This window comes from Colletotrichum orchidophilum, assembly GCF_001831195.1.
Source record: "Colletotrichum orchidophilum strain IMI 309357 chromosome Unknown Scaffold_72.1, whole genome shotgun sequence".
Classification (NCBI taxonomy): Eukaryota; Fungi; Ascomycota; class Sordariomycetes; order Glomerellales; family Glomerellaceae; genus Colletotrichum; species Colletotrichum orchidophilum.
Window position 1 is genome coordinate 76630 of NW_019173028.1, and position 24042 is coordinate 100671.

Consider the following 24042-nt stretch of genomic DNA (forward strand, 5'->3'; position numbering starts at 1 on the left):
TCTCTGGTCTGTCATAAAATGCTTGAGACCTTTCATTTACATGACTTTACAGTCTGCAGGCAACTGAAGGCACGGGCCTATTTCTTGCATCGCAGACTTTCCAGAAGCAGTTGAGTGAGGACATGGTGATTTGTGGGTAAAGTAACATCAATGCCCGTTGCATTGAATAGACGACAACCGAAGGAGATGGCTTTCGATCCTACGACCGAAAAGCTATTACCCTACCGTCTATCCAAAAGTGTAAAACCACACAATGATGGATGCCCCCTCAAATTCTGCGCGTTTATGGTTTATGTCCTAACGGTATGGAGTTATGGACACAGAGTCTCGTACTACTACTTCCCAGTCCCATCACTGCCAAGGCTGGAATCCCTTTCTCTCTCCCCAAACACCGACCAAGAAGTGTTCATTTGATATTCATGGTTTGCTTTTGACCCATCAAAGAGCAACCAATACATGTAGTATGATCCTGCCTTTATGATAGGCTATGATGATTTTGGGAGTACTACTCTGGGAATCTGACATGGAAAAAACGAAAATCAGTACTTAGGCTTCACCAGGAAAAACTATCCGAACCTATCGGAATAGAAACCAGGGGCTAGATTATACAAACACGCCCTAACTCCTGCGTCAAGTACATTGAATGGTATATAGATCTGGTCCTTTAGGCTACCTTCCCAGGTGTACCTTATTGTACGTCATATTGTATATTTGATAGAGCTGTATTTTGCTTGGTCATCTACGTGGCCGTTGGGTCACTTCTACCACCTGTGATACATACATTCTGATATAAATCGATCGAGGCCGTTTTGGTCGACATTTTCTTGTGCGACTGTGGAACCTTTGATGGGGCTAGGCTTTGACTCTCCACTTTGAAGGTCCAACCATCATTTTCGCTTTACGAAGTTCTCCATCGGGACCACGGGAGCCACACATGAAGCTATTCACCCCTGCAACAATATAAGTACTAGATGGTCTGGTGGTGTAGTTGGTTATCACGTCAGTCTAACAGTCCAAGAGTTCCTCACAGACTCTTCCCTGTTCCACTGAAGGTCTCCGGTTCAAGTCCGGGCTAGATCATGATTGGGCGATTGGTTTAGTGGTATAATGACCGCTTAGCATGCGGTAGGTCCTGGGTTCGATTCCCAGATCGTCCATGTTTGGCCATTGTTTACACCTTTTTGGGAGAGAATGAGTCTTCTGTTGATTTTCCAACCCTCTCCCATCATATTGCATCACCTTATCGCTTTGTGTGAGGTGCAGGGTTGCATTACTTTACCCCTGGTCGTTTGACAACCCGATGATTTGGAAAATGCCCCTCTTTCCGATCAAGCCAACCATTGAACGGTTGCATGTAGTAATGCCCAATCGCAAGTGAAGAGGTGGCGGATTTCCTTTTACGGCAGAGTGGCTGCTTACACGCGCCAGGGTGTGGAGTGGGAGCTCTGGGAGCTGACACCGCGCGAAGGATTCTCGTCCGGCCAGGCTCGACTGGGGTAAGGACACTCGCTATTGACTCAAATGTTTAAGTAGCGGAGCTTCTGCTGGACTTGGCCTGAAAAATGACGTTGGGCGACTGAACTATTGGGAGATGTGGAACGGAAGCCTTGTGCGCTGTTTGTGTATTGTGATAGCTCAAGATGCCAACCAGGCATGCCGCATGATGATCCGATGCACTTGTATCAAATGTCTACTGATACAGCCTGGCAAACAGAGGCGTATATCAACCAGTAGCCAGAAGGAAAATGCGAAAGGCACTCCGATTGGATCCGAGACAGCCCTATGAAGCGCAGGCATCCAAATTACCGCCATCGACTACATACGTAGTGTAGAAACGGGCGCGCTAAGCTGCACTGAGCATCATCCCTGTTTGGCTTCCCTGCGAGGCCCACCTGTCCAACTCTACAGCTCCAGCTCCAACTAGGTAGACTGTCACACTGTCTGAGCTAACGAGCAGACGGGATAAAGTACGTCAGCATTTAGGACTCCTTTAAAGCTCACCCGTTTGGCCCGGATTTCCAAGTCACATTGTGAACCTCAACCCACATCTCACCTCTTGCGAGATCACTGCAACAGCGTCCTTGTTACCCCTGGGTGGCCCAATGATGGCGCCTATATCGCAGCTTTTACCCACCGTCACCAGCCTGTCGGGCATCGGCTTGGTCGTGCTCGGCTCTGTGGCTCTTTTGTACATCATCAGCCGAGCACTTATCAGCATCCCGTATCCCAAGGGCATCCCGCTGATCGGCGAGCCTGATGGTGCTACACGATTCAGCGTCCGCACGTACATGCGGTTCTACACGGATTGTCAAGGCTTGTTCCGTGAGGCTTATGATAATGTAAACCATTCATTTATCCTCGCATCTCCCCCAGTCTGCTGAAATCGAAACCTAGTATGCAAAGTAGGGAAAGCCAGTCATCATCCTAGGCATCGGTTTCCGCCATGAGGTAATCATGCCCACGAACGCAATGCGATGGGTCCAGACGCAGCCGGAAAGCCAACTCAATCCGAGCACCGCTTTTGCAGAAGTCGATCAGGTTTACTGGGCCCTTGGCCACGATCGATATGTGGCGGATGCGTGGCAAGGAATCCTTGTCAAGACCGAACTGAACGCCGTGCTGGAGAATATCTGCGCCGCCATGAATGAAGAGCTTGGCGTCGCCTTTGACAAGTGGTTCGGAACAGATCCGGAATGGAAAGAAATCGACCTCCTCGAGTCTTTGAAAATGGTTGTCGCTCAGGCAGCCAGCCGCTTCACCATCGGCCCCGGAATTTGTATATATTCCCTCCTCACGGACGATTACGTGGAGGGACTTAGCTGACAGATACCAGGCCGAGACGAAGACTACCTCAACCTCAATTTCGACATCATTAACCAGCTCATTACGAACGCTGGCGCCTCCGGAGCCAGCCCTCGTGTTCTTCGACCTGTCGTCGGCAGGGTTGTCAATCTGACAATACATGGAAAGATCAACAGACTAAAGAAGATGTTTGAGCCAGTCTGGAAAGAACGTCTTGAAACCCTACAGTACGAACGCGACGACCCGAACCACATTGAGCCTCAAGACCATTTGCAGATGATGGCCCGTTTCGCAAAGGAGCATCGATCCGAGGAGTTCAACGACATCGACATGATGACTCGTCGCTTGATCGCAGCTAACTTTGGCTCCATGCACCAGACAAGCATCCAGGCCACCAACATGCTGCTCAACATCTTGGGGTCAGATACGGAATTCAACACGATTACTACTCTCAGGGACGAGGTCAATCGCGTGCTGTACGCCGACGGAGACAAAAACTGGACAAAAGCAAAAGTTAGCAAGATGGTCAAAGCCGACAGCGTCGCCCGAGAGACCCTACGCCTCAACTCCTTTGGCGGACGTGCCCTTTTCCGGAAAGTCTCGGTCGACGGCTTCAAGACCCCCGATGGCTACCACCTCCCAAAAGGGACCATTATCTCTTTCCTCGGACAACCCGCCCAGACGGACGGCGAGTTCCTGGAAGACCCGCTGAAATACGACCCCTTCCGCTTCTCTCGGATGCGCGAGGATGCAGCAGCAAAGGACGAGAAGGCGCCCCCAGTCACTTTTGTCACCACGAGCCCCGAACATCTGCCTTTTGGGCATGGGAAGCACGCGTGCCCTGGTCGTTTCTTGATTGACTTTGAGTTGAAGATGATTATTGCCTACGTGTTGGGTCATTATGACATTGAGTTCCCTCCTGAATACAATGGCAAGCGCCCAGAGAACTATTGGCTTACAGAGGCTTTGTTCCCACCAGATGGGGTAAAAATTCGGATCAGACGGAAGACCAAGACCAAAGCATAAGGAGGACCTACATGAGAAATAGAAACCGGAGATGCGGGGGGTACAGTCACTGAATTTGAGTTTGATGAAGCCGGTGGAATGGTCCAGGGACGCTCAGAAACGCACAGTTATACAAAAACAGACAATTGATCCGATAAAACTCTGAGTAGTTCTCAGATTGGCAAGTTCTGTCTCGATCCTGCAGCGGTATGCATTGGAAGGTGGTCTTCGTTGACGAACGGACGTGGCCTACGTCCTACTGAATTAATGGTAGAGAAATGGAAATTATACGAGTGCCGCGTCGAGGCATCACTTAAACCATCTCCAGACATCAGATGAGGGTCATTCGAAGTGAGTCCAGAAGATTCCAAGGAAACGACAGACAGCTCAAATTTGACAATCAAAAAATAGATATCTCCAGTGCTCTCGGCAAGCGGAACAACTCGTCGAGTTCATTTCGGAATAGAGATAACTACCTAATGCGAGGCCGAAGATCTGTAGTCAGCCCAGCGTCGCAATCATGATGGTTTTCTAAGAGGCTCCCTGCCAGGCTAACGTCGTCGGTCCAGTCAGAATGAAGGACTCTAATGTGAGAGCCAGACTTGGATGGCCTCCTGAAGGCTACGAATCGACCGGAGCATCTTGAACATTGCTTTCAAAAGGAACGAGGACAATGAAGCTTATCAAGAGATTCTCGCCGAGCATAATCGCTTCAAAGACTGGCATCAGTCGGGCGGGTGTCTAGCTCCTACCTTGAGCTGGGCGCACTTGCGAGGTCCACTGTCGTATCTGTATTTCCATACGCAGACGCCGTCTGTTACATACGCATAGGTCATCTAAGCCCAAGTCGTGCCCGATTTATTCCAATGAACCAACAGGCCCAGTGTCTTCTGGCTTCGACACCCTCGAAGGGCATTTGGTTCGAGGCCTACGGCTCAATGTCGCGCAGTGTATCTTTGAGGGCGACGGTACGAGAGAGCTATGCTTTCACAGCCTTGAAGAGCCATGGAGTTTCTTCATCGAGTTCGTTCACGACAAACTGTGCGGCTTGATACAGGAATGGGGTTCTGGGCTTCTGGGAATGAAGGACTTTGCTCCACAGAAAGGGGGTTATGGAACCGTTAGCGCTTTGAGTGATACCGTAAAGATATCATTGAAAGAGTGAGACGGGAGGCGAAAAGCAGAGTCCTAAAATCTGCCTAGATTTGATTCTGTGGCTAAAGCTAACACCAAAGGAATCGGCCACGGGACAGGTGACGAGGACGTGGCTACTACGGTTTTCCAGCTGAAATGTGAGCTCCTCAGTCACTTAGTCAAAGCCTTCGTGGAGGGTATGGAATATTCTGGCTTCTGGACATTCCTTGTCCTGATAGAGTTATAGGCTGAGAAGAAGTATGAGACGTGGGGATGCCTCGATGGATGGGGCAGTCATGATGTCTGCGTCGTGAAACCTCTATTTCGCAGCTCAGTCAAGGAGAATATTAGAATCGTTCAAACCATAGTGTAGAATAGCTCAGTTAAGTTTCTTCCTGCTTAGAAGTGAGGAGATGCTGATGCTTTCAGCTGCTTTGTTTGCAGTGTCGCCAAGTAAGAATAAGTTGGTATCAAGCGAGGTGGGCAAAGGATTCGACGTGTGATTATGCTCAGGATGTCTCTCTGCCCGAGAACTGCTTCCCAAATGCCAACGTAATTAATTTACTCGCGAGTTTCCCTTTCCGGAGCTTGGCTCATTCTTCTTGGTCAGGAAGCACCTTGTATGATTGAATCTGTAACAACCTCGTTCTCGATCCCATAGTCGTAAGTATGGTCAGCAGTAATCTCCGGCTCCGCACAACCCGGCGGAGGCTGTGCCTGTCGACTAATGAATCGAATAGACTTTGGCAAGGCCTCTTTGTCCTGGGCCGGGGAATTCGCAAGGCCGATCCCTCCAGTATGCTACCACAAGTGAGGCATCCCCAAGAATGACGGTTTTACAATGGCGATACAACGGTACAAAGACCACGAGGCTCCGGTTTGCTCTGGGCACAATATCGAAGCAATCTGCATTTGTACCTATACATGTTCACAGTTTAGCAGCTTGGCAGCTAGCAAACGACACAGCCGGGAGGAACGCCCGCTCGTTGAATGACCCAATCTGCCTGACCAATGAATCCTCAAAAGGATGATAGGCATGTTTCGATGTGCTTCGGGCCGGTAATTGATGTGACGGACGCTAAGGCGACCATGATGAGAACCACATATGTAAGCTTTTCCAAGTTGGAACTTTGAAAGTCGGGCCGCCAAGTAACACTAGAGCGACCAATCACGTTTCTCAATGGTTGACTTCAAAAACCATTGCAGTGTCTCCTGTATCTCATCAACACATGCACGACATTCTTTTCCGCGATACGCCGACGGAAAACTTAAATGGGAGATTCACTCCAAAATCAGCCTGTGGAAATAGCGCGACTTTTGTCTGATTTGGTGTGGCAGCTATCTGGGCTCCCAACCACTCGAAGCAAAGCAAGCCGTGAGCTGCGCCTCGTTGAGATAAGACTTGGCGCATCCCCACCGTCAGGAGACCCTCCGAGGAACAGCCAAAGAGACATCAACACACCAACCCTAAGCCAGGTGTCACTACGAAAGGGCAATATTTACTCGCGCTTTCAACACACAACGACGTCATACTGCAGCATTACCGGTGGCAGTGCACATATTCGCGCTGGGCTGTGCAAGTAGACTGCGGGGCAGTACCTCGTTCAAAGTACCATTTGATTGAGACGAGGTCTCGAACAAAACAACGATTTCTCTAACAAGATCTTGCGAAAGAGGCCGCCTTCAGACACTAGTAATCTACCCAGCTCAACGTTGCCCTCTTTCTCCCCCTCATCTTGTCACAGACTTGTATTCCACAGTATCCATGTACTCCAGCCGGACCTCCTTCTCCTCCAAGTAAGGCGCATGAACAGCCGCCGCAGGCGAAGTGTCCGCCAAGACATCTTTGGCGCTCTTGCGTTCTCGCAAAGCGGTCCAGACCGTGGTGTGCATGCTCCTCATAAAGAGCAGATCCATATCCTCGAGCGTGAGACCTAGCACAGGTGCCTTGTGTCAGCCGCATAGAAATGACGATGTAAATGGAGGCTGGGGAATGGAACTCCGAGAACTGCAGCGCCAGGGGCGGCGGCGAGCGTCTTACTTTGGTCTCGAGCACGAAGAGGAAAGCCCACACGCCCATCAAGATCACGAGAGTTCCAAAGAACATGTACATTCCGTAGCCGAGCGACGTAATCATGTAAGGCGTAGTCCGCGAGACGACGAAGCTCCCTGATCTGCGGTCGTGATGGCGACGCAGAGCATGCGGACGTCTAGGCTGAACACCTCGCTGCAGTACAACCACGTAATGCCTTGCCTTTGGATGTGTTTAGATTTCTTCTCACCGGATTCGCAGACTAGAGTAGGAGAGAGGAGGGCTCACCAAGTGGCGCAATAGATCAAGCCACAGAGATACACGCAAAGCATGGCGATATACCCCCGCGCATTGCGGTCGGTATTCCCAGCAGCCGCCTGGCCAGCGGGGTCTGCAAGAAATGTAAAGCCACCAATGTACCAAATTGGAAGGGATCCAATGAAGGCTGCCCAGATGAGACCATTGCGCCGGCCGACCTTTTCGGCGAGCCAGACGGTGAAGATGACCATGCCCAAGGTCTTTGCTATACCGTAGAAGCCCGTCGCGAAAAGCTTATTGCTCATGCCTGTGATGGCCAGAGTCTCAAAGATGCGAGGCGAATCTATTTCCTCAAATCAGTGGGAGAGCGTACAGGTCGAATACCCTTTCTCCAGCTCATGGTATGTGATGATGTTGACGCCTGTCAGATTCTGGCAGGCCATCAGAAACAGACCGATGGCAATGCGACTGCGAGAGCCTTTCTCGAACAAGCGTTTGAACATTTGAGCCTTGTTCATGTGATTTACGCTGCTGTCTTCTACTTGCCGTTTGATATAATTGATCTCGGTGCTGACATAGTCGTGGTCTGCCGGCAGCTTGCGGATATGAACCAAGACTTTCTTGGCGTCTTCCCACCCGTCCTTCTTTGCCAACCACCTTGGCGACTCGGGACAGATGGAAATGCCAAAGAATAAGAGAACTCCCGGCAATAACTGCAAGCCGAGCGGTACAATCCACTGTGTCTGTGTCGAGTCTGATAGTGTGCGATCCACAGCCAAGTTTGCTCAGAAACCGCTCATTCCTCCTCCCTGCGATGCCATCTTAAAAAGCCCAACGAGGCGGCCGCGGATGGACCGGGGGTTGATTTCCGATATGTAACGGGGACAATGAGAGACGTGGCACCAATGCCCAAGCCGGTGATGGCTCTCCCGGCAAGGAGGAGTCCAATCTCGCCGAGCGAGGCGGTCATGAGAGTTCCACCGACCAGGAAGACGAGGGCAGAGATCATGATTGCTCTCTTGCGGCCGAGCCATCCTGCGAGCAGGAAGGTGAGCAGGGCGCCAAAGAAGCATCCTGCCTGGAACGTGGAGACTATGTTGCCCTGGAGAGTATCACGGAAGGTCGGGGAGCTGTCAGCGAGGTCAAAGTCGCGACGGAAGGAGTCGAGAGCCATGGTGCCGCCAATGACGGAGGTGTCATAACCCACTGGGCTGTGTTAGTCTAGCTTTCCTGCTGAAGCGGCCAAGGGGAGCGAGGAAACCTATTGGCAGTGGCACTCATTGAGGCGGTGACGGCTCTCATGTGATTGCGCCAGTTGCGCACCTCCTCAGGGTCATTTGTCCCATCTGCGTGGAGATTGAAACCCATCCTGCCTAGTTGCTCAGCATCGCGGCGAGAACGAGCTGTACAACTGAGCCTTGTATTGCGTCTTGGCAATTTGAAATGATGCGCAAAGCGCAGTCCGCCTCGGCACCACAAGGAGAAGAAAGTTTGATTTCAGGTTGGTTTAGGTGTGAGCTACGCAAGCACGGCAAGTTATTGAAATGGAAGAAGGCAAATTCAGCCACGCTGGCAAAGACCTTGGTAGCCTCGCAGATTCACTGGATGACACCTGCGAAAGGCGACAATGTCTCCTTTATGGAGGAGATACGACATGGCGACGTGTTCGATAGATGGCATCATGACGTCGAATGACTTGACAGCTCAACGCGACGCTAGTCTGTCTACGTTGAAGAGTAACATGACAGAATGGCGGAAAACCGCATATAGATCATCGATGGCTTTCGTTCAGTTGAAGCCAGGCCTTTTTATCAAGGGGATGATAGCCAAGATTCACTGCTTAGACGACAAGCTTCCCCGCGTTCCCCGCGTTAGGTGTGCGTTGGCCAGGATGGTGGCGTTGACATTTTTCCGTGACCACGATAGTTGATGCTATCAACATTGCAGAGATTGGTTTCTCTTGGGGGGATGGAGACAGAGACAGAAAGAGGAAGTACACCACGTAACGCTAAATGACATTGTTTCTGAAGGCTTGCTCGAGTCGAGGCATTGGTGTGATGCTGGCCAGGAGTTTAGGACCACGCCTTTGCTACTTTTGGTGGTTGTTTGGGAGACCAGGATGGATATTGAAGTTTCCAGGTTGCTCTGTTCTGCTGTGGTGCAATGGCTGCAATCAGACCGACAGTGGAGGCACCTGAGAAGGAGCTTCATTTGGCGATACGTACCGGAAACATCAGCTCTTATTGGTCAACCACGCAGGCGGATTCCCGAAGAAGTTCCAGAACATCAAAGTTCCATTGGCCGGGCAAAAGCAGTTGCCACCAGCTGCACGGGAATAAGGGGTCAGCGGGGGCGTGCCACCCCTGCCGATAGCTGCTTACCTGATGAGGATTGAGGTGGGGCATCAACCTTGGTTTTGCTAAGCGAACCAATGAAACCCTTAGCACGTGCATACCACAGCCACTCTTGGCGCTGACTAGTGCGGCCCCCCACGACCCCGGCGGCCCCTCTGCGAGCTTGATTCGACTGTGACTGTGCATCGCGACCGCCCTTTTCCCTCATTTCTTGGCTCCTCTTTTTGTCTTTTGACATTATCTTCACTTTTTTTCTTCACACTCCTTTTTCCCACCTCAAACCTTGTGTTCCTTGTGGATTTTTATCCCGTCCCTCTTCTCCACTGTTACTCCGGTCCTCTCCTAATCCTTCCCAGTCTCTATTTTCCTTCATCACGGCTCCGAATGAACCTGGTCAAGAGCTTATCATTGCTAGCTTATTGTTTCTCCGGATCGACTGATTCGCCTCGAGCTTCGGAGCTTCAAACCTTTTACATTACGCTCAAATCCCCACCTCGACATGCTGACCCAGCCGCACCAGCCGCCGAGACTTGAACCAACAACTCCGCTGCGGGATCTCGCATCTCCTTGTGACGGCCCCCAAGGTATCGATTCCAAAGTATAGAGTACCGGGCACAGAGTCCAGATATGACTTGGACTATGGACGGACAATGTCCCGATTCATGCACCCATTCCGTCATCAAACTTTGCCAGTCCGAAACCTCTCCGGCCATCCTCCACGGGACTTCCTGCCGCTGACACCGAGTAGCACGTCGTTGCCGTGTCCGTCGGGCGCTGCATCGGTCGGTCACTCCTGCTGGTTGATGAAGCCATCGCCATTCTACGGCTGCAGCTTGATGACCCCCGCCAGTGCGGGAGGCAAGCGGAGCAACCGGAAGTCAATAGACGACCACCCGAGTGCGATCCTTCCCTACACGCTTGCGTGCGTCTCATTCCCTTGGTAGTATCCTGAGGTCAAGAGCGATACGCCATCTGGACTACGGCCGGTCACCGATCGGACACGGGAACAGTACGGATGCCAACGGCGTCTATCTAATGGTGGCCACCACCCCCTCCGAGTGGCCGAATGGCACGATGCCGTCCCCTGCTGGAAGCCGAAGGATGGCGACGCCACTCAAGTCTCGGACGCCGTGCCCATCTATCATAGATGACCTGTGTCGCGGCCAACGGTAATCCGCGTAAATTTTGGCCTCGTCTGGAAGTCTGGCCAGACTGAAAACAAATACCTCGGAACGCCGGTGGGAGGCGATAAGGTCCCGGCACTTGCATCAACCAAACGCCAAGGTTCAAACATTGGCATGGTCAATGTTGCCAAGAACCCATAATATGCTGTCAATCTCCATTCTTCCCCCCTGGTTTGTATTCCCATTTCGTTGTTGCACGGCGGTTCTAGGATGGCCCCGACTCAAGCCCTTCTTCCACTGAAAAGAGCTCGCTTCTTGATGCTCCAATTTAATTGCCTCATCGGGTCCTTTTGCACTTTTTCCTCTTGCACAGCCTCAATGCCCAGACCTTGGGCGGTTACCTCCAAGGCTCCATCTCACCCTGTGGTCCAACGAGTCTTGCTAATCTCACCCAAGATGAGAGGATTACCCCCGGCACGTCATTCTTTCTCTCCATCGGAGCTCCTCCTGTCCTTTGGCTCCTTCCCCTCTTGATCACATCGTGCAAGACTTTTTGTTCTGCTACTTGACCGCCAAGACCAACATGTGCTTGCTGCTGTGATAGTCGAAGCAAGCGCGCCTTTTTTTCTCCCATCCTCTCATGCACGTATCATGCTGCTTCAATCTGACCAATCCATCCATTCTCAGTGGAGTCTCGGTTGACTTCATATCCTCTGGACTGCCAAGAAAGGGCATATCGTCGTGAGCACTGCCACCTTGAGTCTCGTTGTCCAAGAATACAGACAGCATCGGCCTATACCTCCAACGCTCTTGAAAACTCTTCTTCCTCATCATCGGTCTGGTCTAGTGTGAGGAGCTCTCAAGGCCATCAAGCATGACGGCTACTCAAGGTTGATTCACCCACCCTACTCTCAACAACTCCACTCACCTTCAGACGGAAAGTTGACTATCGCCTCTCGCCCGAAACACCTCTCCCTCTTTGCACTGCCTCGTCTACTGTCACCTCACAAGCAGGCACGCAGGCTGACTTGACAGCGTCGTTGTACACATAAGAAACGGAAAGTTTCTTCGACGGGGCTAAAGGCGCAGCTGCGACGCCAAGGATCACGGCGCTCTTCACATTTGAGCGTTTTGGAATTCTCGGGTACGCCCTAGACTCTGCCACTGCTCTACCTGGAAGGAACGCGAAATCCGTTCCGTACGCAAGTTGCCTCCTACACAGCCCGCAGCCTTGTATACGCTCGTGTGTTACCCTTCTTAATACTGTCAGGTCGCCAGAGGTTACACCAACTTTCTGCTGGCTTCGATATTGTCACAAGCATCACCTCTGTCTTCCCAAAAAAATCTTTCCTCAACATCTATTTTCACTCGTTCATGAGAAGTCCTAGCATCAACTCAAGACTGCTCTGTCTGCATCGGTGCTAATGGCGTCTCTCGCACCACCCCAGTTGCGCGTCGACACCCGCAATCACCGCGGGAATGAAAACGACGACGCTATAACCCCGTCGCCGATATCGACACATTCAAACCCGTTTCTCACACCAGCAATCAGCGCTGCAACAAGTATGCATTCGACTGCCTTGACGGAAGACCCGGATAGTGCTCTTCACCCCGATCCCGGGACGGAAGGCGACTTCGTTGTCGATAACAACCCATTTGCTTTTAGCCCTGGGCACCTCAACAAACTTCTCAACCCAAAATCTTTGGCAGCTTTCTTCGCACTCGGCGGCCTGCGCGGTATCGAAAAGGGTTTACAGACAGACGTCAAGGCCGGTCTATCCCAAGATGAGGTGGGGGTCCGGGGTCTAGTTAGCTTCCAAGAGGCCACCGGTCACCAGGAGCCCTCCTTCGCCACATCCGGTGCACAGCCATCAGCCACAACACACCACGCCGATGCCAATAGTTTCACGGACCGAACCCGAGTTTATGGCAAAAACGTCCTACCTGCCAAGAAGGCGACACCCTTGTGGAAGCTCATGTGGGGTGCCTACAACGACAAAGTTATCATTTTGCTTACCGTTGCCGCCGCCATTTCGCTGGCCCTTGGACTTTATGAGACTTTCGGCGCCGAACACGACCCCAAAGATGGTCAACCGGTTGATTGGGTCGAAGGCGTAGCGATTATCGTAGCTATTCTTATCGTTACGCTGGTTGGATCTTTGAATGACTGGCAAAAGGAACGGGCCTTTGTCAAGCTCAACGCTAAAAAGGAGGACCGAGAGGTCAAGGTTATTCGATCCGGCAAGTCTTTCATGTTGAATATCGCAGAAATTCTGGTCGGCGATGTCATTCACCTCGAACCTGGTGATCTCGTTCCCGTGGACGGTATCTTCATCAGCGGTCATGATTTGAAGTGTGACGAGTCCTCGGCGACGGGCGAATCCGACGCCCTCAAGAAGACTGGCGGCGATGCCGTCTTCAACGCCCTGCAGGCCGGAAACGCATCCAAGGATCTTGACCCTTTCATCATCTCTGGCGCCAAGGTTCTGGAGGGCGTTGGCACCTTTGTCTGCACGTCCGTCGGCACCAACTCCAGCTTCGGGAAGATCATGATGTCGGTTCGCACCGAGATGGAGGCGACACCTTTGCAAAAGAAACTCGAGGGCCTCGCCATGGCTATTGCCAAGCTTGGAAGCAGCGCTGCTGGTCTGCTATTCGTCGTCCTCCTCATCCGCTTCCTTGCCGGCCTCGGCTCTAACAATAGCACCGGTGCTGAGAAGGCGTCCACCTTCATGGATATTTTGATTGTCGCCATCACGATCATCGTTGTTGCTGTCCCTGAAGGACTCCCGTTGGCTGTCACTTTGGCTTTGGCATTTGCAACCACCCGTCTTCTCAAGGAAAACAACCTGGTCCGTATCCTGAGGGCATGCGAGACGATGGGTAACGCCACGACAATCTGCTCCGACAAGACTGGTACCTTGACGACGAACAAGATGACTGTTGTTGCCGGCACTTTCGGCTCTGCTAGCTTTTCCAAGTCAGTTGAGGGAGAGAAGACCATCAGCGCCGTCGAGTTTGCTCAATCACTTCCTGCAGCTACCAAAAAGCTCATCATTCAGTCCATCGCTATCAACTCAACCGCCTTTGAGGGGGAGGAGGAAGGTCAAGCTACCTTCATTGGTTCCAAGACAGAGACTGCCCTTCTTCAGTTCGCCAAGGATCACCTCGGCATGCAGGGACTGGCCGAGACTCGCGCCAATGAGGAAGTGGCTCAGATGATGCCTTTCGACTCCAGCAAAAAGTGCATGGGTGCCGTCATCAAGCTACCCGGTCACGAAGGATACCGCCTTGTGGTCAAGGGTGCCTCTGAGATTCTGCTCGGATACTGCAGCCAACAAGTCAACGTCAACGATCTCTCCATCTCGACTCTACAGCAGTCTGATCGCCTCAACCTCGAGGCGACGATTGACGTCTACGCCAAGCAGTCCCTTCGCACCATTGCCCTCATCTACCAAGACTTCCCTCAATGGCCTCCTCATGGCGTCAACGCAACCATTGAGGGGCATGTCGACCTCGGCGATGTCCTCCATGACCTTGTCTTTGCCGGCGTTGTTGGTATCCAGGACCCGGTCCGCCCCGGTGTCCCCGAAGCTGTTCGCAAGGCCCAGCACGCTGGTGTCGTTGTTCGTATGGTTACTGGTGACAATGCCGTTACTGCTCAGGCCATTGCGACCGAATGTGGCATCTTCACGGAGGGCGGCCTCATCATGGAAGGCCCCGTCTTCAGAAAGCTTTCCGTCGAGCAGATGAACGAGACGCTACCCCGTCTGCAAGTCCTTGCCCGCTCTTCACCGGAAGATAAGCGCGTCTTGGTCACCCGCCTCAAGGCTCTCGGTGAGACCGTTGCTGTTACTGGCGACGGTACCAACGATGCGCCTGCGCTGAAGGCTGCTGATGTTGGCTTCTCAATGGGTATCTCTGGTACTGAGGTCGCCAAGGAGGCATCTTCCATTGTCTTGATGGACGACAACTTCACCTCGATTGTCACGGCCTTGAAATGGGGAAGAGCAGTGAACGACGCCGTGCAGAAATTCCTTCAGGTACGTCAAACCAAGCAGCCCCCCTTCCACCAGTCGACGCTAACATGAAGTAATCTAGTTTCAAATCACAGTCAACATCACCGCTGTTCTCCTCGCCTTCATCACCGCCGTCTCCGATCCCAACATGGAATCCGTCCTCACCGCCGTCCAGCTCTTGTGGGTCAACCTCATTATGGACACCTTCGCCGCCCTCGCGCTCGCCACGGACCCCCCGACCGAGAAGATCCTCGACCGCCTGCCGCAGGGCAAAAAGGCACCCCTCATCACCATCAACATGTGGAAAATGATCATCGGCCAAGCCATCTTCCAGCTGACCGCGACCCTCATCCTGCACTTTGCCGGCAACGCCATCTTTGGCTACGATGCCAACAACGAAGACCATCAGCTCGAGCTCGATTCCATGCTCTTCAACACGTTTGTGTGGATGCAGATCTTCAACGAGTTCAACAACCGCCGCCTTGATAACAAGTTCAACATCTTTGAGGGCGTGCACCGCAACTACTTCTTCATCGTCATCAACTGCATCATGGTCGGCGCCCAGGTCGCCATCATCTTTGTCGGCGGCAAGGCATTCCGCATCACATCCGGCGGCATCAGCGGCGAGCACTGGGCCGTGTCCATTGTCCTCGCTTCCCTCTCCCTCCCCATGGCCGTCCTCATCCGTCTGTTCCCCGACGCTTGGTTCGAAAAGATTGCAAAGACCGTCGGCAGACCCGTCGTCATCGTCTACCGCGCCCTCGGCAGGTTCTTCACCACCATCGGTGCCGCCTTACGCCGCAAGAAGACTCCCGAGGTCGACGCCGTATCCGAGGATGCGGGCGTTTCTTCGGGTTCCGACGATGCCAAGGTTGCTGCACCGGAGATTGTCATCTCCACGCAGCCTGAAGAGACCACCAACACTAGAGATGTTGAGAAAGCCCAGTGATCATGCAAGGTCGAGCATGATCATGTTTGCATCTTTTCACAGACTCATTTTTTTTGCATATATTTCTATTCCACTGTTCCATATTACTAGCTACGATACCATTTAGTGCGTTTCTGCTTTTTGTTCTGTTTCCTTGGCACGATTCTACGACCGGATTCTACTGCGTACGTACATATAACATGGGCGGCGGGTATCACAACATAACACCAAAGACCATTCTTGTCATTTCTGGGGGCGTTATTCGGGCGCGGGGCACCAAAAATTCACGTGTGGAATGGTTCGGCACACTGGGACGGAGGGGCAAAACCTGTCATTACGGCATTAGAGAGCGATACATTCATCCATTAGTTACGATATGATACGATAGAACATGTTCACTCACAGCACGATGAACAAGAAAGAGTTTTTATTTTTATTTTCATTTTGAAATCGATAAAATCCAGGAGTTTGGACACGTCATTGTGAGCTGATTTGCTTTCAAGCTACACTTTGGTCACATTGCCGCCTACACCTTTACGAACTGCTACACGGAATGTCTGTAGGAGACTCCGTCGTCGACACTGTAAGGTTATACACGCTCAAGCTCTCCGAATGCGGCTCCAGCCTCGGTACTCCCTGGGCATCTTTGAGAACAGTGAAGCTCGCATTACCACTACGGAAAGTGTCAATAAATTTCTCAAAAAGCGCCAATCCCAACCAGTCAAAGAGTCTAGAAACACTTACTACGCCTGGGAGCAATTCCCCCCAACATACGTCGTCTGAATCACAATATCCGCCACAAAAGTCTTGTCGGCATCCGTCTCCCCGCTGACCGTGGCGCCGCGGATCAAGTGCCACCACGACTTGTTGCCGTTGGGCGGCAGGAGAGACTGCTTGACGGCCAGCATGGCGGTGTACCCCGAAAACGTCCGCCCCGCGAGGATGAGCTTCCCGTCAGAGGGCCAAAAGTTGGTAAAGGAGGTGGTGGCGGCCTTGTCTTCCGAGACGAGGTAGTACTCTGAGACAAAGTTGGCAAAGGCGGCGTCGACGCCCGGGGAGGCCTCATAGGACGCCATATCAACTGCGTTGGCCAGGCTCGCGGAGAGGGCGAGGAGGGCTGGAGTGGACTTCATGGCCTGGTGAGTGGAGAGTTATGTTCTTTGGCGATAAAGACTGGTTTGTCGACAGAGGTCTGGGGTTGTGGCCTCTGGTGTGGTTCATCGAAGCTCGTGACGCCCAAGGCATCCCCGAGCTCTTTAAAGACCCCATGTTTGTTTGTCCATATCGAAGTCAGTCCAGGACCACGTCTTACATGGGTATCTCGGTGACCCTCCGTCGGCGGCACCGGTCCAGCCGAATGGTCCGAGAAGATGAGAAGCGGGAGAAGGGCTCGGCGGCGCGACGGCATGCGGGAACGGCAAGGCCCTGGGAAACCTTCGTCCCATGTTGGGCAGGGTACACCCCAGTCACGGGCCCAGCCTTCCCCGTACATCAGGGGTGATTCCGCTGTTTCCGCAGTGCTTTTGGTGGCGGGAAGATGCCGATGCTTGCTCTCGTTCCCACTTAATCTCCAGATGTCGTTTATTTAGGTCTGGGGCGGACGGTCAACTTGGGCCGAACAAAGGGGCGAATCGCCGCGGCCGAGCGGTGTTGACATGTTGAGACTCATAGAGCCTCTCGCTTTCTCCATACATTGTATCCTGGGCGCTTGTCCTATTACACTTATAGGTTTTCACAAAAGTTCCGTCGCATGAATATATCCTGTGCGAAACACTGATACTAAACATTGCCCCGCGTTGACGACCTACCCACCACACTTTGTCACATTTGACTACACTTCATGTTTCTACTAATCTCACCTGCCACATCCCACGACAGTCTCATTCGCACTCGATTAACTTCAAGAATCAATGAATTACTCCAACATTCGCTCATCAAGTCACTCTTTCAACCTCTGCCCGCACACATTGTCAAGATGCGGCTTCCCGTTGCGCTCCTCACCCTGCTCGCCACCCGTTTCGTCGCGGCGATTGACTTCACCGACTACGACCCGCAGCCTGGCGTGCAGGCCGAGTTCAAAGATTTTCTCAATGCGTGAGTCGCACACATGCCACCAGGCAATACAAATTCTCAATCGATACACAAGACGTTGACGTTGTAAAGTGAAGTCTCGTAACTCCTGCAGAAGACCCCACCGCCACGACGGCGTACACCGACTTCTTCACGGCAGACGGCATGCAGACGACACTGAGCATCCATTGCGTCGGCGCCGATGCCATTACCAAGTGCAAGCAGCGGTTTTTGCCCACTGATGGGAGCATGTCGCTTACTGTACGTGATCGATCCCCTTTACCCCTCCCCTAACGTGCATACACAAGGGGTTCGCATGTTGTGGCTCATAACATGTGCAGCACTTCCCCAACACGACTTTTATCGCCGAGAACAATGCCACGGCGACTGTCTACGAGGCACACGGCCGCATCGAGAACAACTTCAAGGCGGGTAACTGCTCGCAGATTTAGTAAGTCTCGATCAAATCGTCCACAAAGGCGCCCACGCTTGAGGGTACAAGGAAAGGCTTTCTGACCCGCTGTATGTCAGTTACAAGACGCAGTACACGGTCCTCAAGACCACCCAGTCTGTTGATGCGGCGCCGAATTTGTCGACGAAGCCTGAGCATCAGGTGTACTGGTACCACGACTACTTTGTCAACCCGACGGGTGTGCCGTCCGATATCCCTTGCGACAGCTTGAAGGCGTGATTGTCGAATGCACCGTCTCATGTTCATGGCATAGCGTGATGCCATTCATACATCGGAAAGCCTCATGGTCTTGATCACCATGAACTACTTGGTTGTCTGCTGGCGCTCACCAATCACAGTTTCAGCTTCCAGCTTCACTCTATCGCCGCCATGATTACGCCGAGGCATCCAAAGTCTTGCGAGTCCATGGGCTTCACCAAATAGTTTTAAACCTACGAGCAACTATGTGTTGGAGGAAGAAATCGGGGGCTAGGCCACTCTTGCAGTAATAGTCGAATAGGCCGAAAAGGGATTAGAAAATGAAAATGAAAGCGGTGGGACAATTGGAAAAACAGATATCCGGCATGGAGAGAGACAACTTCCATCTCTGCGCGGCTGTGTGAGAAGGAGAGCCACTGGACACGGTAGCACAAGGGACTCACGTCTATGACCTGCTGACAGGTTGTGCCTTTCTACTACAAACACATTCAGGTGGTTTCTTCCATAGCAGCGCGTGTTTCGCGATCAAAGTGAGCTCTGCCATTGTATGCGGTAGCCTGCTTGCGTTATTCCCGCCGCTGAAGGGAATTCCGACTCACTTGACATTGTCATGAGCGTCCATTCGTGGCAGGGAGTCAAACAAGTCGCAATCAGTAGAAGAGTCAAACCTACATGTATTGAGAACTCACATTCCTGACGCACATGATGTAAGACAACATCACAGCCGAGCTGTTACCATTGTTTCCTTCAAAGACTCTACAAATGTTTGAACTACAGTGAAATCAAGCAAAAATCCTCCTCTAGATCTATAACAATCTCCTCAGAGAAGTTGAGTGGGTGTATAATTCTAGCCGACACCGTGCAGATCATGATTCAGAGGGTGACTGGATTCATCACACCCAAGATGTTCGTAATCATACAATACGGCTGAATGCGGCAATAGCGACCTGTAAAAACTCGCGTTTGCCCTAGGGATGAAGCTCAGAAATTAGCAGATGAAGAACACAAAGCCTGAAGGTCCTCACTTTAAGGATCATATCTTTCGCTTCGTGGGAACGTAAACACTGTTTTGGGCCAATGTCATGCTGTCTTACAGGGCGCTAATGTCATGTCATCCAATGACGGGAGCGAATTCCAATATCTTCCTGACTGCAGAAGGCGATAACAGCTGATGGCCGTTGTGTTACCCCACGTAGCCCGGTAGTGTTGACTCAAGACCGGCCGAAAGCAAACGATGCGTTTAGTCATTTAAACTTAAATTTAAAGTCTAGAGTGTCTTAGTAGCCTCTGAAGTCTCGCCAGGCCTTAATTTAAGCCACCATGTTGGACTGAAAGCCTAGGCTGTCTCAGTCAAGAGCATTTGCCGGTTGCCCAAAAATGTCAGACATGATCCGACGCGAAAAGATGCTGAGCTTGAGGGGCTTAGCTGCCTTCACACCGACGAGTGTCATTGGTTGAGCGCAGGCGTGCACGTAAACATCATCTGAGAACGGAATGAACACGGCTCGAGGTAACACAAATATTCAGACAAAGCTAAAGCTGAAGTTCAGCATCGACTTCATTCGACAGTGAGAAATCTTGATCGCTGTGTGGCACTAAGACAGCAATCAGGCTAGATGACAGTCGCTGTCAGCCATGTCCATTTCATATCAACCCAACGCATTAGAACCAGTCAGTTTTCCTTGCAAAAGATGTAAGTGACGTGCTAGAGACTTTTCACCTTTCCTCATTCATCATCGAGAAAGCCTCCCACGCGTGGTGGGATACCGGCAGTGCTCCAGGTGTGGCTTCTGGAATTGCGCCCGGTTTCACTTCACGACACGATTGAAGTTCTTTGCGTATTTCGACACTGATGGTCTCAGCCCGCCACAATACCAATACAAATTGCAAAAGTTCTTCGACAGGTCAACAGAAAATGCATTTAAGTACGCTCGGAAGAACGTCCAGGGTGCGTACTTTCAGCTCTCAACTTCGATATCCAATGTCAGAAAAAGACTCCAGACTTCACAATGGCCCTGTCTCTGACTTCTGCCCCGTTCAACCTGCCGAATCATCATCTATCAACTCGGGCTGCTTTGGCAGTGGCAAATATCAACCTTGATGCTGTCCATGTCGATCGCGGTGTGAGCCCGAGAGAAATTCTGAGCACTTTTGATGACCGATCCGAGGGGTAAGTCGAATGGAGTAGAGATTCCATCAAAAGCTAACGTGTCGCAGCACCGGATTTGCTGATGCACTCTGGAACGACCCGACGAACCAGGATCTCGTGAAGGCTTTCATGACCAACGACTTTGTTTGGTATGCTGCTCAGCACCCAGACGCAGAAGTCCTCCCACACTATCAAGCATATGGGCTGGTAATAAATAATGATCCTTGATTTGCCGTTGCCACCCACGCTAATCTAGAGTGGAACTCAGCAAGACTATTTCTATCTCATCGACTATATAGGCTTCAAAGCTCTTCGATTGAACACCATACCGGGCGACGATTGGGACTCCCTTCAGAGAGAAGCCAAAGGCCTCGCAGGCAGTGTTGATTGGGTCAACGATTGGCGAAACACTCTTATCAACGACTTGCGGTTGACGCCTGAAGAAATTACTCAAGCAGAGAGATCGGTGGCCGAGTTGGCATACTCCAACGTTCTCCAGAGACATACGTCCATCGACGATTGGTTTGATCTTCACGTCATAATGATTCCTTGCGTCTACGTAAGTCTTGGGGCTGAAACCTAAATGAATTCTGGAAAGACATGGCTCATTAGAAAAGGGATGGCCCAAATTGGCCAAAGCCGTTTACGATGACCCAAAGACTCTGAACGGTATGAGATCCCATTTTCTATTCTCCATCTTCAATTCTTGTTGTCCTCACGCTCTTGGCTGACTTCATTCCCAGACACCATCTTCTACAACACTTGGGTCAAACCTAATATGGATACATCGTCCTCAGACAAACTTTCAGGTGCGCTCACGACATTCCTTCCATAGCGCTGTGGTTTCTATGGACCATCGCTGAAACAAAAACATTTCTCGTTTAGCCTTTCTCAACGCAAACAACGTGGTCTGGTCTTCTGGCATTGATAAGCCAGAGGGCGGGAAGAGCGGGAAGTGGAACACTCTGCTACGCACGGCTTTGAAATTGGAGGTTTCGCTTTTCAAATCTAGTGGAATTCCTTTGGCGCAATAGTCTCTACAATATTTACGCGGCACTCAGTTGCGAAGTAGCTGACCATCCCCAAGGAGGCTCATATAACTTTGCGACGGGAGTGTTGAATCTGCAGATTAAAAGACAGGGTTTGGAATTCCAACTTGTTCTGTTATCTTTCAGAATTGGCATATCAAAATGTAGTATTTCCAATTCATTGAAGCTCAAAGACTCCGTTTTCATTCCTCCAGTGACAAATCCCCACATCCCAACTATCGGTTTCATCAAACCTTCCTCAAGCGCAAAGCGTCAAAACAACGTCCTGCTCCGCCGTACAAACCTTGACCTTACTGCCCCCGGGACTCACCCCGCCCTCCCAAACAATAGCCGGACAGCTCGCCAGCCTACTCGCAACAACAATCTTGCTCCCCTTGAACCCGTCCCCGAAGAGGGTGCTCAGATCGTACCACACATCGGCGCCGTCCAGGTTATACGCGTAGACAAGCTGCGGCGCGCCCGTGTACAGGCCATCGCGCGCGAGGGTGACCTTCAAGGCCCGGCCGCCCGTGACGGGGTCCCGGGCAAAGGTCTCGCTGTAGGAGCCGCCCTTGGCGGCTAGGGGCCCCGCGGCGCGGACGTCGCCGCCGACGGACCAGACGGAGACTTCGGTTGCGCAGTTGTTTACGACGGTGGCTTTGCCGAGGGCCATGATGGGAGTTGCTGCGGCGGCGAGCAGGGGGATGACGGACGTGAGATGCATTTTGAACGCTGTTGGGCTTCTTTTGTATGTAATTTGGGAAAGTTGGTGGGTGTGATTTGTTGGAGGTTTGGCTTTGAGGTTTTTGTGACTTGTGTAGTTTGTGATAATGCTTAATACAATGAGTTTGAGGCTGGGCCTGATGCTGATGCTAGTAGGAAGACTCGTAATGCGAGCCTACCTCATGAGTTATACAGCCAGCTGATGACCGCTTTTTCGCACAATCCAGTGTAAGCCATTATTTGCTGTTACCAAAAAACAAAAGGTCTTAGCGGTCGGGCGATGGCACGAAACCAAGTCTCCAAATACAAGCGTCGGTCAGGAAATGTCACGGTATTTCCTAAAGAGACACCGACTTTACCTCTCTCAGAGTCTCTATCAGGATCACCTCTGACTAAATATCATCCCACCATATCTGAATAGACTGGAAGTCCAACATACGAACCGATGTGACGATGCCACGATGTCGAGTACGAACACAAACTGCCACTAGTATTATAAGCATAGCTGCTACCACCAGCACCAAGGCGGCTATGCCCAGCATAGGAAGCAGCACCGGCTACAAGGTTCTAGTCATAGCTAATTTTAGTCTGTTGTTTATAGCGCCTACTAAGCGTTTTATAAATGTTATAGAACTAGAACGTGACAGATAGCTTTGTCGTTCGAATCATAGCTAGTGTACGAACTCCCTACTTATGTCGATAATACTAAACCACTAACACTACATTAAGGAAGATCACTTCCAACAGTATATTTGCCGGCATATATATCGGGATTATCGTCCTACTTATAGTTCTTAAGGCCCCTCGCTGTACTATTAAAAAATATAATAGATACCTTATTAAAGCCTACAAGCAGTAGTACGCTAACGCCGGCGCCGTCTCCCCAAGCTCCGCTAGCGCCGACGACCATAGCAAGGGCCCCTCCGGCTCCGCCGCTATCGCCGCCAACGTCGTCCCACCTTTCCGCCCGAACGTCCTGCAGCAGGCCGTTCGCGCCCTCATCCGCATGTGCCAATTCGCCGTCGCTTACTTTGTAATGCTGTACGTCCCATGAAACTTTCTCTCGCCCAAGAGAATTGCACTAATAGCTTTATCTAGTCTTGTCATGTACTACAACGGTTACCTCATCATCTGCATCTTCATCGGTTCCTATATTGGCGCCTTCCGTTTCCAATGAGAGACCATTTACGACGGACCCACCTCTGCTGCCAGTGAGGCTACCGTCTGCTGCGGTTGAAAGCTACTAAACATACTTAATGCCCCGACTTGAGGCTCACGGACAAGGGAGACGACGCACGACGTCATTGAGGAGGAATTATAATACTATACCCACGCAGCGTTGATACTGCCATATTGTTTGAATCATAATCCAGCGCTAGAAATAGAGAAATACTCTCCACCACGCTCAACTTGTCGTGTCCCCCCTTCCCAACTACTTGATGCTGACAACATGAGGCCGGTTCCACTGCCCGCTAATTACCCTGGCGGTGACGGCAGAAGATCTCAAGTATTGTTCAACTTCGTCTGCCATGCCTACTATGGGACTTTGGTGCCGGATACTGAATACTGGCTTTGGGATCGTCAACGAATCTACCCAAACCGCTACCTAGTTGCAACGGGCCGCATTATACACATAAACTGCCTCTCTCCGCAAGGCAGATGCAAAAAATTCAAGCAATCTTGGTCTAGGTTGCAGCCCGTCTTATTACCGTTTGTTTAGGCCAATGGAGGGGCAACTTGGCCTGC

General features: G+C 51.5%; 8 protein-coding genes across 8 annotated transcripts, besides 1 other annotated feature; 5 read left to right on the forward strand and 3 right to left on the reverse strand.

The window, feature by feature from the left end:
* Nucleotides 1-2102: 2102 nt before the first annotated feature.
* On the forward strand, nt 2103-3828 carry CORC01_08448 (cytochrome P450; the record flags this gene model as incomplete). The annotated part of the gene is made up of 3 exons (XM_022620079.1): nt 2103-2339; nt 2407-2776; nt 2834-3828. 3 exons carry the CDS (start codon nt 2103-2105, stop codon nt 3826-3828), a joined length of 1602 nt encoding a protein of 533 aa, XP_022473391.1.
* A 652-nt stretch (nt 3829-4480) lies between these two features.
* Nucleotides 4481-4552: a sequence feature (Short protein (CORC01_08449, OHE96231.1) was converted to a misc_feature.).
* Nucleotides 4553-6672: 2120 nt separating this feature from the next.
* Nucleotides 6673-8599, reverse strand: CORC01_08450 (quinate permease; the record flags this gene model as incomplete). The annotated part of the gene is made up of 6 exons (XM_022620080.1): nt 6673-6888; nt 6983-7190; nt 7262-7574; nt 7605-7968; nt 8112-8437; nt 8509-8599. The coding sequence occupies 6 exons, from the start codon at nt 8597-8599 to the stop codon at nt 6673-6675; spliced, it is 1518 nt and encodes a 505-aa protein (XP_022473392.1).
* Nucleotides 8600-12133: 3534 nt separating this feature from the next.
* On the forward strand, nt 12134-15677 carry CORC01_08451 (calcium-translocating P-type ATPase; the record flags this gene model as incomplete). The annotated part of the gene is made up of 2 exons (XM_022620081.1): nt 12134-14752; nt 14811-15677. 2 exons carry the CDS (start codon nt 12134-12136, stop codon nt 15675-15677), a joined length of 3486 nt encoding a protein of 1161 aa, XP_022473393.1.
* A 513-nt stretch (nt 15678-16190) lies between these two features.
* CORC01_08452 (uncharacterized protein) lies at nt 16191-16789 on the reverse strand (the record flags this gene model as incomplete). The annotated part of the gene is made up of 2 exons (XM_022620082.1): nt 16191-16329; nt 16401-16789. 2 exons carry the CDS (start codon nt 16787-16789, stop codon nt 16191-16193), a joined length of 528 nt encoding a protein of 175 aa, XP_022473394.1.
* An 842-nt stretch (nt 16790-17631) lies between these two features.
* CORC01_08453 (uncharacterized protein) lies at nt 17632-18417 on the forward strand (the record flags this gene model as incomplete). Its single annotated transcript, XM_022620083.1, has 4 exons — nt 17632-17750; nt 17825-17987; nt 18068-18177; nt 18258-18417. 4 exons carry the CDS (start codon nt 17632-17634, stop codon nt 18415-18417), a joined length of 552 nt encoding a protein of 183 aa, XP_022473395.1.
* Nucleotides 18418-20405: 1988 nt separating this feature from the next.
* On the forward strand, nt 20406-21380 carry CORC01_08454 (uncharacterized protein; the record flags this gene model as incomplete). The annotated part of the gene is made up of 5 exons (XM_022620084.1): nt 20406-20566; nt 20614-20752; nt 20814-21104; nt 21163-21214; nt 21289-21380. 5 exons carry the CDS (start codon nt 20406-20408, stop codon nt 21378-21380), a joined length of 735 nt encoding a protein of 244 aa, XP_022473396.1.
* Nucleotides 21381-21832: 452 nt separating this feature from the next.
* Nucleotides 21833-22297, reverse strand: CORC01_08455 (Bys1 family protein; the record flags this gene model as incomplete). Its single annotated transcript, XM_022620085.1, has 1 exon — nt 21833-22297. The coding sequence occupies one exon, from the start codon at nt 22295-22297 to the stop codon at nt 21833-21835; it is 465 nt and encodes a 154-aa protein (XP_022473397.1).
* A 322-nt stretch (nt 22298-22619) lies between these two features.
* Nucleotides 22620-23473, forward strand: CORC01_08456 (ctr copper transporter; the record flags this gene model as incomplete). Its single annotated transcript, XM_022620086.1, has 3 exons — nt 22620-22627; nt 23185-23337; nt 23395-23473. 3 exons carry the CDS (start codon nt 22620-22622, stop codon nt 23471-23473), a joined length of 240 nt encoding a protein of 79 aa, XP_022473398.1.
* Nucleotides 23474-24042: the final 569 nt, after the last annotated feature.